Source organism: Zosterops lateralis (genome assembly GCF_965231275.1).
Source record: "Zosterops lateralis genome assembly, chromosome: 23".
NCBI lineage: Eukaryota > Metazoa > Chordata > Aves > Passeriformes > Zosteropidae > Zosterops > Zosterops lateralis.
This window is the reverse complement of record NC_139783.1, coordinates 1,066,022-1,083,553: the sequence shown is the minus strand read 5'-3', so window position 1 is coordinate 1,083,553 and position 17,532 is coordinate 1,066,022. Positions and strand designations below refer to the sequence as shown.

The window sequence follows — 17,532 nt, the reverse complement described above, 5'->3', positions numbered from 1 at the left end:
TTTGGAGTTCCTTGGAAATTTTGGGGATTTTGGGGGTTTTGGGGGTCCCAGGAATTTGGGGTTCCTTGGGAATTTTGGAGATTTTGGGGGGGTCCCTGGGAATTTGGGGAGTCCCACAAATTTGGGATTCTCTGGGAATTTGGGGTTCCCCATTAACTGAGAGGATTTTTTGGGGTGTCCCCGAATTTTGGGGCCATTCTGGGGATTTTGGGGGGCCCCAGGGAGGGGCTGATAAAACTTTTCTGGGTTTTTGGGGGGCTCTGATAAAGCCCTGGGAGGGGTTTGGGGGGATCTGGGGGGCTGATAAAGCCCTGGGGGGTTTTTTTGGGGGGGGTTGATAAAGGGTGGGAGGGGCTGGGTGGGGTTTTTTTTGGGGGGGGCTGAGAGGGGCTGATAGAAAATTTGGGGGTTCTGGGGGGATTTGGGGGGGTCTTGGGTTGGATTTGGGGGTCCTGGGGGGGATTTGGGGTCCTTTTGGGGGTTTTGGGGGGTTCTGAGGGTTCCCCTGGGGGGATCTGGGGGGTCCTGGAGGGATTTGGGGGTCCTGGGGGGGGATTTGGGGTCCTTTGGGGGGATTTAGGGAGTCCTGGGTGGGATTTGGGGGGTCCTGGGAGGGTTTGGGGGGTCCTCGGTGGGATTTTGGGGGGTCCTGGGGGGATTTAGGGGGTCCTGGAGGGATTTGGGGGGTCCTGGGGGGATTTGGGGGGTCCTGGGTGGGATTTGGGGGGTCCTGGGGGGATTTAGGGGGTCCTGGGGGGGATTTGGGGGATCCTGGGAGGGGTCTGGGGGGTCCTGGGGGGATTTGGGTGGGATTTGGGGGGGTCCTGGGGAGATTTAGGGGGTCCTGGGTGGGATTTGGGGGATTCTGGGGGGGATTTGGGGTCCTTTGGGGGGATTTGGGGGGTCCTGGGTGGGATTTGGGGGGTCCTGGGGGGGATTTGGGGGGTCCTGGGAGGGGTCTGGGGGGTCCTGGGTGGGATTTGGGGGGTCCTGGGGGGATTTAGGGGGTTCCTGGGAGGGGTCTGGGGGGATTTGGGGGGAGTTGGGGGAGTCTGGGGGGGATTTGGGGGGTCCTAAGGGGGTCCTGGGGGGTTCTGGGGGGGTAGTTGGGGGGTCCTGGGTGGGATTTGGGGGTCCTGGGAGGGGTCTGGGGGGTCCTGGAGGGATTTGGGGGGTTTGGGGGGTTCTGGAGGTGTTTGGGGGGTCCTGGGAGGGGTCTGGAGGGATCCTGGGGGGTTGTTGGGGGTCCTGGTGAGATTTGGGTGTCCCTTGGGTGGTCCCACCCCCCCGGTGACCCCCCAATGTCCCCCCCAGGTTTCGAGGTGACCGTCCTGGTCCGGGGGGGTCTCAGGGTGTCCCTGGGGGTCTCTGTGGTCCCCTGGTTGTCCTCGGGGGTCTCTTGGGTGTTTCTGGGTGTCCCTGGGGGTCTCTGGGTGTCCCTGGGGGTCTCAGGGCTCCCCTGGGTGTCTCTGGGGTGTCCCTTGGGTGGTCCCACCCCCTGCTGACCCCCCTTTGCCCCCCCAGGTTTCGAGGTGACCGTGCTGGTCCGGGACCCCTCTCGGCTGCCCCCCGGCCCCTCCCCCCAGCTGCTGCAGGGGGGACGGGGCCGGGACCCCCGGGCGGTGGGAGAGGCCCTCAGGGGCCAGGAGGGGGTCCTGATCCTGCTGGGGACGGGAAATGACCTGGGTGAGCACCCTGGGGACCCCCTGGGACCCCCCACCCATCATTACCCATCCCCCAATGACCTTTGACCCCATTTAGGGGGGGATCTCCCATTTCCCACCTATCCTGACCCATCCCAAAGTGACCTTTGACCCCATTTGGGGAGGGGTCCTGATCCTGCTGGGGACGGGAAATGACCTGGGTGAGCACCCTGGGGACCCCCTGGGACCCCCCACCCATCATTACCCATCCCCCACCCATTGTCACCCATCCCCCACCCATCCTGACCCCATTTGGGGAGGGGTCCTGATCCTGGCTGAGCACCCTGGGGACCCCCTGGGACCCCCACCCATCCTGACCCATCCCCCAGTGACCTTTGACCCCATTTTGGGGGAAAATGGGGAAAAAATGGGAAAAAATTGGGAAAAATAGAAAAAAAAAGAGGAAAAATTAGGAAAAAATGGGGAAAAATGGGGAAAAATTAGGAAAAAATAGGAAAATAATGGGGAAAATAGGAAAAAATGGGGAAAAAATGGGGAAAAATAGGGAAAAATGGGGAAAAAATAGGGAAAAAATAGGAAAAAAATGGGGGGGAAATGAGGAAAAAGTAGGAAAAAATGGGGAAAAAATGGGAAAAAAATGGGGAAAAATGGGAAAAAATGGGGGAAAAATAGGGAAAAAATGGTGAAAAAATGGGGAAAAGTGGGGAAAAAATAGGAAAAAATGGGAAAAAAATAGGAAAAAATGAGGAAAAATGGGGAAAAAATGGGGAAAATATGGGGAAAAAATAGGAAAAAATAGGGAAAAAATGGGGAAAAATAGGGAAAAATTTAGGAAAATTGGGAAAAAAAATGGGGAAAAATTGGGAAAAAATAGGGGAAAAATGGGGAAAAATAGGAAAAATGGGAAAAATGGGGAAAATGGAGAAAAAAAAAGGAAAATAAGCCCCGACCCCCCCAGGCCCCACCACGGTGATGTCGGAGGGGACCCGGAACATCGTCAAGGCCATGGCCGAGCACGGGGTGCCCAAAGTGGTGGCCTGTATGTCAGGTGAGAGACAGCCCCAAATCACCCAAAAGCACCCCAAAAATCTGCCCAAAATTACCCCAAAATCACACAAAAAATCTGCCCAAAATTCTGCAAAATCGTCCCAAAAATCTGCCCAAAAGATCCCAGAATTACCCCAAAAATCCACCCAAAAATCTGCCCAAAATTCCCCAAAATCGCAAAAAAAATATGCCCAAAATTCCCCAAAAATCGCCCCAAAAATCTGCCCGAAATCTGCCCAAAAATCCGCCCAAAATTTTGCAAAAAATCCCAAAAAAATCTGCCCCGAATTCCCCAAAATTGCCCCAAAAATCTGCCCAAAATCTGCCCAAAATTCCCCCCAAAAATCTGCCCAAAATTCCCTAAAATCACCCCAAAAATCTGGCCAAAATTACCCAAAAATCTGCCCAAATTCCCCAGAATTACCCCAAAAACCCACCCAAAATTCTTCAAAAAATCCCCAAAAAATCTGCCCCAAATTCCCCAAAGTCTCCCAAAAAATCTGCCCAAAATTTGCCCAAAATCGCCCCAAAATCTGCCCAAAATTCCTCAAAAATCTGCCCAAAATTCCTCAAAAAATCCCCCCAAAATCTGCCCAAAAAATCTGCCGAAAATCACCCCAAAAATCTGCCCCAAATTCCCAAAAATCACCTCAAAAATCTGCCCAAAATTCCCAAAAATCGCACAAAAAATCTGCCCAAAATCACCTCAAAAATCTGCCCAAAAATCTGCCCAAAATCTGCCCAAAATTTTGCCCAAAATCTGCCCAAAAATCCGCCCAAAATTTTGCCCAAAAATCCCCAAAAATCTGCCCAAAATTCCCTGAAAAAATCCCCAAAATTCCCCTAAAAATCCGCCCCAAATTCCCCAAAATCGCCTCAAAAACCTGCCCAAAATCACCCCAAAATTCCTCCAAAATTCCTCAAAAATCTGCCCAAAAATCTGCCCCAAAATCACCCCAAAATCTGCCCAAAATTCCCTGAAAAAAATCCCCAAAAATTCCACAAAAATCTGCCCAAAATTCCCTGAAAAAATCCCCAAAAATCCTCCAAAAATCCCCGAAAATTCCCCCAAAATTGTCCCAAAATCCCCCAAATTTCACCCAAAATGCCCCAAAATCCTCCAAATTTTCTGCTTTTCAGCTTTTCTGTTGTGGGACCCCCAGAAGGTGCCCCAAAAAATCCCCCAAATTTTGCTGAAATTCTCAAAAATTCCCTCAAAGTTCCCCCAAAAATCCCCCAAAATTCCCAAAAATCCTCCAAAATTCCTCCAAAATTCCCCAAAATGCCCCAAAATGCTCCAAATTTTTTGATTTTTCAGCTTTTCTGTTGTGGGAGCCCCAGAAGGTGCCCCAGAGGCTCCGGGCGGTGACTGAGGATCATTTGAGGATGGAAAAAATCCTGGAGGAATCGGGGCTGGGATGTGTCTTTGTTATGCCCCCACATATTGCAGGTACGGGGGAAAAAATGGGGAAAAATTGGGAAAAAATTGGGGAAAAATTGGGAGAAATTGGGGAAAAAATTTGGGAAAAATGGGGGAAAGTTTGGGGGAAAATCGGGGGAAAATTGGGGGAAAATCAGGAAAAATTTGGGGAGAAAATTGGGAAAAATCGAAGGAAAATTGGGGAGAAATTGGGAAAAAAAGGGGGGAGAAATCAGGAAAAAATTGGGGAGAAAATGAGGAAAAATTAGGGGCAAAAATTGGGAAAATGGGAAAAATTTGGATCAAAAATGGAGGAAAAATTTGGGCCAAAAATGGGAAAAATTGGGAGGAAAAAGGGGAAAAATTGGTGGGGAAAAATGGGAAAAAAATTGGGACCAAAAATGGGAAAAATTGGGGGAAAAAAGAGAGAAAAATTGGGGAAAAAATGGGGAAAAATTGGGATCAAAAATGGGGGGAAAATTGGGAAATGGGAAAAATTGGGGGGAAAAAAATGGGGCAAAAATTGGGAGGAAAATTGGGAAAAATTTGGGGATAAATCAGGGGGAAAAGAGGAAAAAATGGGGGAAAATTGGGGGAAAATCAGGAAAAATTTGGGGGAAAATTGGGAAAAAATTGGGGGAAAATTGGGGAAAAATTTGGAGAAAATTGGAGGGAAAAAAGGAAAAAAATTGGGAAAAAATTGGGGTAAAATTGGAAAAAATTTGGGGGAAAATTGGGGGAAAATTGGGGAAAAATTGGGGAAAATTGGAGAAAAATTTGGAGAAAATTGGAGGAGAAAGAGGGGAAAAATTGGGGGAAAATCAGGAAAAATTTGGGAGAAATTGGGGGAAAAAGAGGGAAAAAATTGGGGAAAAATCAGGAAAAAATTGGGGAAAAATTAGGAAAAAATTGGGGAAAGTTTGGGGGAAAATTGGGGGAAAAAAGGAAAAAAATTGGGAAAAAAATTGGGCAGAAATTGGAAAAAAAAGGGGAGAAATGGGGGGAAAAATGGGACCAAAAATGGGAAAAATTGGGGAAAAATGAGGAAAAATTGGGACCAAAAATGGGGCAGAAATTGGGGAAAAAATGGGGAAAAAATTGGGACAAAAAAATGGGAAAAATTGGGGAAAAAAATGGGAAAAATTTGGACCAAAAATGGGGCAAAAATTGGGACAAAAAATGGGGCAAAAATTGGGAGAAAAAATGGGGAAAATTGGGACCAAAAATGGGGCAAAAATTGGGACCAAAAATGGGGAAAAATTGGGGAAAAAATGGGGAAAAATGGGGGGAAAATTGGGGAAAAATTGGGACAAAAAATGGGACAAAAAATGGGGGAAAATGGGAAAAACTAGGGGGAAAAAATAGAAAGGAAAATTTGAGGGAAAAATCAAGGGTTAAAAACCACCCAAAAAAACCACAAAAAAATGACGAAAAAAATTGACGAAAAAATTCAATTTTTTTCCCTTTTTCACCCCAATTTTTCCCCATTTTTTCCCCAATTTTTCCCCATTTTTTCCCCATATTTTTTCCCTTTTAAAACCAATTTTTTTCCATTTTTTCCCCAGTGGACCAGCCTTTAACCGCGGCCTACGAGGTGACCGTGGGGGCAAAAGTGGGGAAAAATTGGGAGGAAAAATGGGGAAAAATTGGGGAAAAATTGGGGAAAAATGGGGGGAAAAATGGGAAAAATTGGGACCAAAAATGGGGCAAAAATTGAGAAGAAAAATGGGGAAAATTGGGGAAATAAAATGGGAAAAATTGGGACCAAAAATGGGGCAAAAATTGGGACCAAAAATGGGAAAAATTGGGGAAAAAAATGAGAAAAATTGGGGAAAAATTGGGACCAAAAATGGGTCAAAATAGGGAAAATGGGGCAAAAATTGGTGGGGAGAAAATGGGGGGAAAAAATAGAAAGAAAAATTCAGAGTAAAAATCAAGGTGGAAGAACAAAAACCAGGGAAGAAAAACCACACCAAAACCACACAAAAAACCCACAAAAAAGGACAAAAAAATTCAATTTTTTTCCCTTTTTCACCCCAATTTTTCCCCATTTTCACCCCAAATTTTCCCCATTTTTTTCCCCAATTTTTCCCCAATTTTTTCCCCATAATTTCCTTTTAAAAACCACTAAAAAAACCCTTTTTTTTTCCATTTTTTCCCCAGTGGAGCAGCCTTTAACCGCGGCCTACGAGGTGACCGTGGGGGCCGCGGGGGGTCCCGGCTCCTCCCGGGTTATTTCGGCTCCGGATTTGGGGCATTTTATGCTCAGCTGCCTCAGGGACACAAAATTCGATGGAAAAAAAGTTTATGTCAGTGGGAAATACCCCAAGGAGTAGGAAATGGGGGAGTTTTGGGGGATTTGGGGGATTTTTTAGGGGTTTTGGGGAAATTTTTGGAGAATTTTGGGAGGTTTGGGGGGATTTTGGGGGATTTTTTTGGGGATTTTTTGGGATTTTGGGGGGATTTGGGGAGGATTTTTGGGGGGTTTGGGGGATTTTGGGAGGATTTTTTGGGGGTTTTGGGAGGTTTGGGGGATTTTTTGGGATTTTTGGGGGGTTTTGGGGGATTTTTGGGGGGTTTTGGGGGATTTTTTGGGGATTTTTTGGGATTTTGGGGGGATTTGGGGAGGATTTTTGGGGGGTTTGGGGGATTTTGGGAGGATTTTTGGGGGTTTTGGGAGGTTTGGGGGATTTTTTTGGGATTTTGGGGGGTTTGGGGAGGATTTTGAGCAATTTGGGGGGATTTTGAGGGGTTTTGGGGGGATTTTGGGGGCTCTTGGGGGATTTTAGGAGGATTTTGAGCAATTTGGGGAGGATTTTGGGGGATTTAGGTTTTTTTTGGGGGGGATTTTGAGGGGTTTTGAGAGGATTTTGAGAAAATTGAGGATTTTGGGAGGATTTTGAGCAATTTGGGGAGGATTTTGAGCAATTTTGGGGGGATTTTGGGGGATTTTAGGAGGATTTGGGAGGATTTTGGGGGATTTTTGGGGATTTTAGGAGGATTTGGGGGGATTTTGGGGGGTTTTGGGAGGATTTTAGGAGGATTTGAGGGAGATTTTGGGGGGTTTGGGGAGGATTTTGAGCAATTTGGGGAGGATTTTAGGAAGATTTTGGGGGATTTTAGGGGGATTTGGGGAGATTTTGGGTGGATTTGGGGATTTAGGGGGGATTTAGGGGGTTTTGGGGGGATTTTAGGAGGATTTTGGGGGATTTTTGGGGGATTTTTTGGGATTTTGGGGGATTTTAGGAGGATTTTGGAGGGATTTTAGGGGGATTTTGGGGGGTTTAGGAAGGATTTGGGGGAGATTTGGGGGGTCCTGGAGGGGTTTGGGGGGATTTTAGGAGGATTTTTGGGGGATTTGAGGAGGATTTTGGGGGGATTTGGGAGAATTTTGAGCAATTTGGGGAGGATTTGGGGAGGATTTTTGGGGATTTTAGGAGGATTTTGGGGTATTTTGGGGGGTTTTGGAGGGATTTTTTGGGATTTTTGGGGGTTTGGGGGATTTTGGGGGATTTTTGGGGGATTTTGGGGGGTTTAGGAAGGATGTGGGGGGTCCTGGAGGGGTTTGGGGGGGTTTGAGGAGGATTTTGGGGGATTTTAGGAAGATTTTGGGGGATTTTAGGAGGATTTGGGGAGGATTTTTGGGGTCTGGGGGTGATTTTGGGGGATTTTAGGAAGATTTTTGGGGGATTTTAGGAGGATTTTGGGGGAGATTTTGGGGGTTTGGGGGGATTTTGGAGGGTCCTGAGCAGATTTGGAGGGTTTTTAGGGGGATTTAGGGGGATTTTAGGAGGATTTTGGGGGGTTTTGAGAGGATTTTGAGCGATTTGGGGAGGATTTTGGGGGGATTTTAGGAATGATTTTGGGGGATTTTGGGGGATTTTAGGAGGATTTTGAGCAATTTGTGGAGGATTTTGGGGGGTTGAGGAGGATTTTGGGGGGATCCTGAGCAGATTTGAGGGGTCCTTGACAGATTCCCACCCCGGGATTATCCCAAAAATTTGGGGTCCCCCCTCCCCTCATTCCCAAAATTAAACCTGTGGATTGTCCAGTCTGGATCTCATTTCTGGGGCTGGGAGGGTTTGGGGGGGTCCTGGGGGGATTTTGGGGGGTCCTGGGAGGGTTTTGGGGGGTCCTGGGGGGAATTTGGGGGGTCCTGGGAGGGTTTGGGGGGATTTTGGGGGGTCCTGAGAACATTTGGGGGGAATTTTGGGGGTCCTGGGAGGATTTGGGGGGGTCCTGGGGGGATTTGGGGAGTCCTGGGAGGATTTGGGGGGATTTTTGGGGGTCCTGGGGGAGCTTTGGGGGGTCCTGGGAGGGTTTGGGGGTCCTGGGGAGGATCTTGGGGGGTCCTGGTGGGTCCTGGGAGGGTTTTGGGGAGTCCTGAGAACATTTGGGGGGATTTTTGGGGGTCCTGGGAGGGTTTTGGGGGGTCTGGGAGGATTTTGGGGGGTCCTGGGGGAGATTTGGGGGATCTTGGGAGGATTTTGGGGGGTCCTGGGGGGGAATTGGGGGGTCCTGGGGAGGTTTTGGAGGAGTTTGGGGGGGTCCTGAGAAGAATTTGGGGGATTTTGGGGGATCCTGGGAGGATTTGGGGGGATTTTGGGAGGTCCTGGGAGGATTTTTGGGGTCCTGGGAGGGTTTGGGGGGTCCTGGGAGAATTTTTGGGGAGTCCTGAGAAGATTTTGGGGGATTTTGGGGCATCTTGGGAGGATTTTGGGGGATCCAGGGAGGATTTTGGGGTCCCCCCCCGGCAGGGCGCGCCCTGTATGCAAATGAACCCGCGCTTTATGCAAATGAAGCCCCTCCATGCAAAACCCCCGCGCCGTATGCAAATTAGTGTGGCCACGCCCCTCAACGCCCGTATGCAAATAGCTCCTTCCGCTCTCTCCTCTGATTGGCCGCGCAGCCGTGCTGGGTGAGGCTTGAAACGGACGCCTCTGATTGGCTGCGGGCGGCGCTGCCGTGGCCGCTGATTGGTCCAGACGCGGCCGTATGTAAATGAGGAGTCTGAGGGGATGGGGCGGGGCCTCCCAGTTTGGGGGGTCACGGTTTAAAGACGGGAGGCCCAATTTGGGGGGGGATTCCCCAATTTGGGGGTAAATTCCCCAATTTTGAGGGTAAATTCCCCAATTTTGGGGGGGATTTCCCAGTTTAGGAGGGGAAATACCCAATTTGGGGGGAGGATTCCCCAGTTTAGATGGGGAATTCCCAGTTTGGGGGTCCCGGTTTAAAGACGGGAGGCCCAGTTTGGGGGGGGGAGGATTCCCAGTTTGGGGGGTCCCAGTATAAAAGGAGGTCCCAGTTTGAAGGAGCGTCCCCAATTTGGAGGGGAGGGAATTCCCAGTTTGGGGGGAAAAATCCCCAGTTTGGGGGTCCCAGTCTGAAGGAGCGCCCCCGGTTTGGAGGCTCCCAATTTACAGAGCCGCCCCCAGTTTGGGGGAATCCCCAGTTTGAACTCTCCCCACTCTCGAGGACTCCCCAATTTCCCATTTTAGAAGGGAAACACCCCCAAATTTCGAGGGTTCCCCCTCAAAAAACGCGTCCTGCGCCTTTAAGACTCTCCCCGCCCTCACACAGCTCCTACAGCGCCCCCTGGCGGCCCGGAGGTCTTCCCGCCTTTTTCCCCTCAAGCCCCGCCCCTTCACTTCGGCCTCGCTCGGGCCTTTCCGCCTAAACCGGCGGAGACGGTACCGAGAGACCGAAGGGGGGGGGGGTCTCATTGGCCGCTGCGCTCGCGCCGCCCCCCCTCATTGGCCGCGGCGCTCGCGCCGCTTCCGCCGCGCCCCCCCATTGGCCGCAGCGCTCGCGCCGCCGGTGAGTGACAACCTCAATCCCCCCCCGAGGTTCCCCTCAGACCCCCGCAGGACGCGGGGGCGGCAGGAGGGGGGGACCTCGCTGCTGCTCCCGCCGCCGCTTCCGCCAGTCTCGGGTAAGGCCCCGATTTTAAAGGCCTGAAAAAGAAGGAGAGATTTTTATTTTTTAGGCCTTAAAAAAAAAAAAATAAATAAAAACAACAAGGGAGGGCGGCGGTGATTGAGGGCCAAGAACCGTCGGGATTTTCCCCCTCCGGGGTTTTATTTTATTTTTTTCCCGGTGCCCGGCGGGCGCTGCCGGGAGTTGTAGTTTTGAGTGAAGGGGGGGAAAACCCCCTGAGGGAGGGGAGGGGCTCCCAGGGGTTGTTTTGAGGGAAAAAAATGCGATTTTGGGGGGGTTTTTTGAGCTCCTTGAGGGGCTTTGGGGTTGTGTTTTGATGAGGGGGGGGATTCAGGGAGACTTTGAGGGACGGACTGGGGGGGGGGTCCCTGAGGGAAAAATTAAGATTTTTTAGGAGGAATTTGAGGTTCCTGAGGGGATCTTGGGATGTTCTGAGGGAAAAAATTGTGATTTTAGGAGGAATTTGAGGTTCCTGAGGGGAAAAAATGAGATTTTTGTGTCAAATTTGAGGTTCCTGAGGGAATTTCGAGATGTCGTGAGGGGAAAATTGTGATTTTAGGAGGAATTTGAGGTTTCTGAGGGGAAAAAATGAGATTTTGTGTCGAATTTGAGGTTCCTGAGGGAATCACGGCGAGTTCTGAGGGAAAAAAATGAGATTTTGTGTCAAATTTGGGGTTCCAGGATTGGATTTTGAGGGAAAAATTTGTAATTTAGGTGAAATTTCAGGTTCCAGGGTTGTATTTTGAGGGGAAAATTGTGATTTTAGGAGGAATTTGAGGTCCCTGAGTGGATTTAGGGTTGGATTTTGAGGAAAAAATTGTGATTTTTAGGTGGATTTTGGAGCCGTGAGGGCTCTGAGTGTGTTTTGAGGGGGAAAAATTGTGATTTTGTGTCGAATTTGATGTTCCTGAGGGGATTTTTGGGATGTTCTGAGGGAAAAATTGTGATTTTAGGAGAAATTTAAGGTTCCAGGGTTGTATTTTGAGGTGAAAAATTGTGATTTTAGGACGAATTTGATATTCCTGAGGGGATCACGGAATGTTCTGAGGGAAAAATTAAGATTTTTGTGTCGAATTTGAAGTTCCTGAGGAGATTTTTGGATGTTCTGAGGGAAAAATTGACATTTTAGGAGGAATTTGGATCCGTGAGGGCTCTGGGTGTGTTTTGAGGGGGAAAAATTGTGATTTTTTAGGATGAATTTGAGGTTTCTGAGGGAAAAATTGACGTTTTGTGTCGAATTTGAGGTTCCTGAGGAGATCTTGGGATGTTCTGAGGGAAAAATTGAGATTTTAGGAGGAATTTGGAGTTCCAGGGTTGTATTTTGAGGAATAAAATTGTGATTTTTAGGGGATTTTTGGATGTTCTGAGGGAAAAAATTGACATTTTAGGAGGAATTTGAGGTTCCTGAGGGGATCACGGTGAGTTCTGAGGGAAAAAATGGGATTTTGGGGCGAATTTGGGGTTCCAGGATTGGATTTTGAGGGAAAAATTGTGATTTTGGGGGAAATTCAAAGTTCCTGAGGGAATCTTGGGATATTCTGAGGGAAAAATTGACATTTTAGGTGGATTTTGGATCCGTGAGGGCTCTGAGTGTGTTTTGAGGGGAAAAAATTGTGGTTTTTTAGGAGGAATTTGAGGTTTCTGAGGGAAAAATTGAGATTTTGTGTCGAATTTGAGGTTCCTGAGGGGATTTTGAGATGTCGTGAGGGAAAAATTGTGATTTTTTAGGAGGAATTTGAGGTTTCTGAGGGAAAAATTGAGATTTTGTGTCGAATTTGAGGTTCCTGAGGGGATTTTGGGATGTTCTGAGGGAAAAATTGAGATTTTGGGGCGAATTTGGGGTTCCAGGATTGGATTTTGAGGGAAAAAATTGTAATTTAGGTGAAATTTCAGGTTCCAGGGTTGTATTTTGAGGGAAAAATTGTGATTTTAGGAGGAATTTGAAGTTCCTGAGGGGATTTTTGGATGTTCTGAGGGAAAAATTGACATTTTAGGTGGATTTTGGATCCGTGAGGGCTCTGAGTGTGTTTTGAGGGGGAAAAATTGTGATTTTTTAGGAGGAATTTGAGGTTTCTGAGGGAAAATTTGACGTTTTGTGTCGAATTTGATGTTCCTGAGGGGATCACGGCGAGTTCTGAGGGAAAAAATGAGATTTTTGTGTCAAATTTTAAGTTCCTGAGGGGATTTCGGGATGTTCTGAGGGAAAAATTGTGATTTTGTGTCAAATTTGGGGTTCCAGGGTTGTATTTTGAGGGCAAAAATGTGATTTTAGGAGGAATTTGAGGTTTCTGAGGGAAAAATTGAGATTTTGTGTCGAATTTGAGGTTCCTGAGGGGATTTTGGGATGTTCTGAGGGAAAAATTGAGATTTTGGGGCGAATTTGGGGTTCCAGGATTGGATTTTGAGGGAAAAATTTGTAATTTAGGTGAAATTTCAGGTTCCAGGGTTGTATTTTGAGGGGAAAATTGTGATTTTAGGACGAATTTGATATTCCTGAGGGGATCACGGCGAGTTCTGAGGGAAAAATTGAGATTTTTGTGTCAAATTTGAAGTTCCTGAGGGGATCTCGGAATGTTCTGAGGGAAAAATTGTGATTTTTAGGTGGATTTTGGATCCGTGAGGGCTCTGAGTGTGTTTTGAGGGGGAAAAATTGAGATTTTTGTGTCGAATTTGAGGTTCCTGAGGGGATCACGGCGAGTTCTGAGGGAAAAATTGTGATTTTGTGTCAAATTTGGGGTTCCAGGATTGTATTTTGAGGTGAAAATTGTGATTTTTAGGTGGATTTTGGAGCCGTGAGGGCTCTGAGTGTGTTTTGAGGGGGAAAAATTGTGATTTTTAGGAGGAATTTGAGATTTCTGAGGGAAAATTTGACGTTTTGTGTCGAAATTGAAGTTCCTGAGAGGATTTTTGGATGTTCTGAGGGAAAAATTGTGATTTTAGGAGGAATTTGGAGTTCCAGGATTTTATTTTGAGGAAAAAAGTTGTGATTTTTAGGAGGAATTTGAGGTTCCTGAGGGAATCACGGAATGTTCTGAGGGAAAAATTAAGATTTTTGTGTCGAATTTGAAGTTCCTGAGGGGATTTTGGGATGTTCTGAGGGAAAAATTGACATTTTAGGTGGATTTTGGATCCGTGAGGGCTCTGAGTGTGTTTTGAGGAAAAAAATTGTGATTTTTTAGGAGGAATTTGAGGTTTCTGAGGGAAAAATTGACGTTTTGTGTCGAATTTGAGGTTCCTGAGGGAATCACGGTGAGTTCTGAGGGAAAAATTGAGATTTTTTTGTCAAATTTGGGGTTCCAGGATTGTATTTTGAGGGAAAAATTTGTAATTTAGGTGAAATTTCAGGTTCCAGGGTTTTATTTTGAGAGGAAAATTGTGATTTTAGGAGGAATTTGAGGTTTCTGAGGGAAAAATTGAGATTTTGTGTCGAATTTGAGGTTCCTGAGGGGATTTTTGGATGTTCTGAGGGAAAAAAATGAGATTTTAGGAGAATTTGAGGTTCCTGAGGGGATCTCTGGATGTTCTGAGGGAAAAATTGAGATTTTTGTGTCGAATTTGAGGTTCCTGAGGGGATTTTGGGATGTTCTGAGGGAAAAATTGAGATTTTTGTGTCAAATTTGAGGTTCCTGAGGGAATTTTGGGATGTTCTGAGGGAAAAATTGAGATTTTGGGGCGAATTTGAGGTTCCTGAGGGGATTTTGGGATGTTCTGAGGGAAAAATTGAGATTTTGGGGCGAATTTGGGGTTCCAGGATTGGATTTTGAGGGAAAAATTTGTAATTTAGGTGAAATTTCAGGTTCCAGGGTTGTATTTTGAGGGGAAAATTGTGATTTTAGGAGGAATTTGAGGTTCCTGAGGGGATTTTGAGATGTCGTGAGGGAAAAATTGTGATTTTAGGAGGAATTTGAGGTTCCAGGATTTTATTTTGAGGAAAAAAATTGTGATTTTAGGAGGAATTTGAGGTTCCTGAGGGGATCTGAGTGTGTTTTTAAGGGAATAAATGTGATTTTCGGTGAATTTGGGGTCCCTGAGGAGATTTAGGGTTGGATTTTGAGGAAAAAATTGTGATTTTTAGGTGGATTTTGGAGCCGTGAGGGCTCTGAGTGTGTTTTGAGGGGGAAAAATTGAGATTTTGTGTCGAATTTGATGTTCCTGAGGGGATTTTTGGGATGTTCTGAGGGAAAAATTGTGATTTTAGGAGGAATTTGAAGTTCCTGAGGGGATTTTGGGATGTTCTGAGGGAAAAATTGACATTTTAGGAGGAATTTGGATCCGTGAGGGCTCTGGGTGTGTTTTGAGGGGGAAAAATTGTGATTTTTAGGAGGAATTTGAGGTTTCTGAGGGAAAAATTGACGTTTTGTGTCGAATTTGAGGTTCCTGAGGAGATCTTGGGATGTTCTGAGGGAAAAATTGAGATTTTAGGAGGAATTTGGAGTTCCAGGGTTGTATTTTGAGGTGAAAAATTGTGATTTTAGGACGAATTTGATGTTCCTGAGGGGATCACGGCGAGTTCTGAGGGGAAAAATTGAGATTTTTGTGTCGAATTTGGGGTTCCAGGGTTGTATTTTGAGGAAAAAAATGTGATTTTGGGGTTAATTTGGTTTTTTTTGGGGATTAATTTGGATTTTTTGAGGAATTAATTTGGAGTTTTTAATTAATTTGTTATTTTGGTAGTTTTTTTTTTTTTTTTAGGGTTAATTTGGGGCTTTTTGGAATTAATTTGGGTTTTAGTATTAATTTTAGTATTAATTAATTAATTTTAGTATTAATTTTGGGGATTAATTTGGGGTTTTTTGGGATTTAATTTGTTAATTTTGGGGTTAATTTGGGTTTTTTGAATTTTTTGAGGATTAATTTGGAATTTTTTTGGATTAATTTTGGGATTTTTTTTGGGAATTATTTGTTAATTTTGGGGTTAATTTGAATTTTTTGGGATTACTTTGGATTTTTTGGAAATTATTTGTTAATTTTGGGATTAATTTGGAATTTTTTGGGATTAATTTGGAATTTTTTGGGATTAATTTGGATTTTTTGGGAATTATTTGTTAATTTTGGGGTTAATTTGAATTTTTTGAGAATTATTTTGGATTTTTTGGGATTAATTAGGAATTTTTTGGGATTAATTTGGAATTTTTTTGGATTTATTTGGAATTTTTTAGGATTAATTTGGATTTTTTGGGAATTATTTGTTAATTTTGGGATTAATTTGAATTTTTTGGGATCAGTTTGGAATTTTTTAGGAATTAATTTGAATTTTTTGGGATTAAATTGGATTTTTTGGGAATTATTTGTTAATTTTGGGGTTAATTGGAATTTTTTGGGATTAATTTGGAATTTTTTGATAATTAATTTGTAGTTTTTTATTAATTTCTTAATTTTGGGGTTAATTTTGAGGGTTTTTTGAGGATTAATTTGAATTTTTTTGTGATTAATTCATTAATTTTGTGATTAATTTTAATTTTCTAATAATTAATTCAACTTTAACTCTCATTTTCTCTTAAATTCCTCCTTTTTTAACCCCAAATTCTTTTCCCAATTCCAGGATTTCCTTAATTAAACCCCAATTAACGAAACTCCGGAATTAACGAACTTTTGCCTCCAAATTTGGGTCAAAAATCCTCAAAATTTGGATTTTTTTTCACCTTCTGGAACATTCTTGGGACTTCTGGACTTGAGGCAAGTTAAAATTCTTTGTTAATTAATGAATTTTAATTAATTAATCTTAATTAAGGTGATGCCATCAGATAAAATTTCAATTTTATCCCTTTTTTCCCAAAAAATCCACAAATTATTCCAAAAATTCCCCAAAAAACTCAAATTAATCCCTCAAAATCCCCCCCAATTAACACCCCCTAATTATGCAAAAAAAATCCTTTAAAATTTGGGATTTGGGAGCCCAAAATTAGGAATTTTCAGGAAAAATTTGGGATAAAAATAAAAGAAAAAAGGTGGAAAAAAAATCCTCCAAAAATCAGGATTTGGAAGCCCCAAAAAATTGGGAATTTTAAGGAAAATTTCAAGATTAAAAAAAAGCAGGAAAAGGTGGAAAAAATCCTTTAAAAACCCCAAAAAATGGGATTTTTAAGGAAGATTCTGGATTAAAAAAAAGTGAGAAAAAATTCTTCAAAAATTGGGATTTGGGAGCACCAAAATTGAGAATTTTCAGGAAAAATTTGGGATAAAAAATAAGAGGAAAAAAGTGGAAAAAAAATCCTTTAAAACCCCAAAAATTGGGATTTTGGCCTCAGCTCGTTGTAATTAAAACTTAACGAGTTTTTAATTAATTTTAATTATTCCCCAAATAATTTTTGGGTTTTTTTTTTTTGGTGGAAAAATAAAATTATTCTGAGATTTTTTTTTTTTTTTTTTTTAGGGATTAAAACACCAAAAAAAAAAAAAAAAGAAAAAGTGGGAAAAATAAACAAAATGAGCCCAAAATGAGCAGAAATTAAGGAATTAATTAATTAAGGAGTTGTTTAATTAATGAAAGATTAAAAGGGGTTAATTTTAATTAATAAAAATGGGAATTTTGGGGGGAAATTCCAGGATTTTTTTGGGTCAAAAATCCAGAAATTTTGGGTCGAAATTCCAGGAAATTTTTTTTGTAAATTCCATAACTTTTTTAATAAATTTCATGATATTTTTTAATAAATTCCATATTTTTATCCTTTAAATTCCAGGATTTTTGGGGGGAAATTCCAGGATATTTTGGGGAGAAATTCCAGGATATTTTGGGGAGAAATTCCAGAATTTTTGGGGGGAATTTCAGCCTTTTTTTTGGGGTAAATTCCAGGAAAATTCCAAGATTCTTTGGGGAGAATTTCAGGCCCTTTTTTTCCCGGGACATTTCAGAATTTTGGGGGGAAATTCCAGGAATTTTAGGGAAAAAATCGAGGAATTTTTTGGGGAAAATCCAGGATTTTTTGGGGGGAAATTCCCGGATTTATTTTTAAATATTTTTCACTTTTTTTTTTTTTTGTAAATTCCAGGATTTTTGGGGAGAAATTTCAAGATTTTTGGGGGGGAAATTCTATTATATTTTTTTTTATAATTCTGGATTTTTTGGGGAGAAATTCCAGGAACTTTAGGGAGAAATTCCAGGATTTTAGGGCAGAAATTCCAGGATTTTAGGGCAGAAATTCCAGGATTTTTTTGAGAAAATCACGGATTTTTGGGGGGGAAATTTCACTTTTTTTTTTGTAAAATTCCAGGATTTTGGGTGGGAAATTCCAAGATTTTATGGGGAAAATTCCAGGATTTTTTGGGGGGATTTTTTTTGGTAAATTCCAGGATTTAGGGTGGGAAATTCCAAGATTTTTTTGGTGGAAATTTCACTTTTTTTTTTGTAAATTCCAGAAATTTTGGGCAGAAATTCCAGAATTTTTTTCTATAAATTCCAGGAGATTTTTTTGAATAAATTTCACTCTATTTTTTTAATAAATTCCATGAATTTTTTTTTAATAA

General features: G+C 43.7%; 1 protein-coding gene across 6 annotated transcripts in view; it reads left to right on the top strand.

Moving 5' to 3' along the window:
- The window catches only part of BLVRB (biliverdin reductase B), an 8,100-nt gene extending 1,589 nt beyond the window's left edge, over positions 1–6,511 (top strand). Inside the window, exons 2-7 of one of the 6 annotated variants that reach the window (XM_083877298.1) lie at positions 1,525–1,686; positions 2,623–2,712; positions 3,852–3,877; positions 4,056–4,161; positions 5,697–5,725; positions 6,295–6,456. In XM_083877298.1, coding sequence (XP_083733424.1) covers positions 1,525–1,686; positions 2,623–2,712; positions 3,852–3,877; positions 4,056–4,161; positions 5,697–5,725; positions 6,295–6,309 — 428 coding nt within the window. In that variant the 3' untranslated portion in view covers positions 6,310–6,456. Of the gene's footprint in view, positions 1–1,524; positions 1,687–2,622; positions 2,713–3,851; positions 3,878–4,029; positions 5,504–5,696; positions 6,098–6,294 lie in introns of those variants that run through there. The other 5 variants (XM_083877295.1, XM_083877296.1, XM_083877297.1 and 2 more) reach the window with 5 other exon arrangements.
- Positions 6,512–17,532: the final 11,021 nt, after the last annotated feature.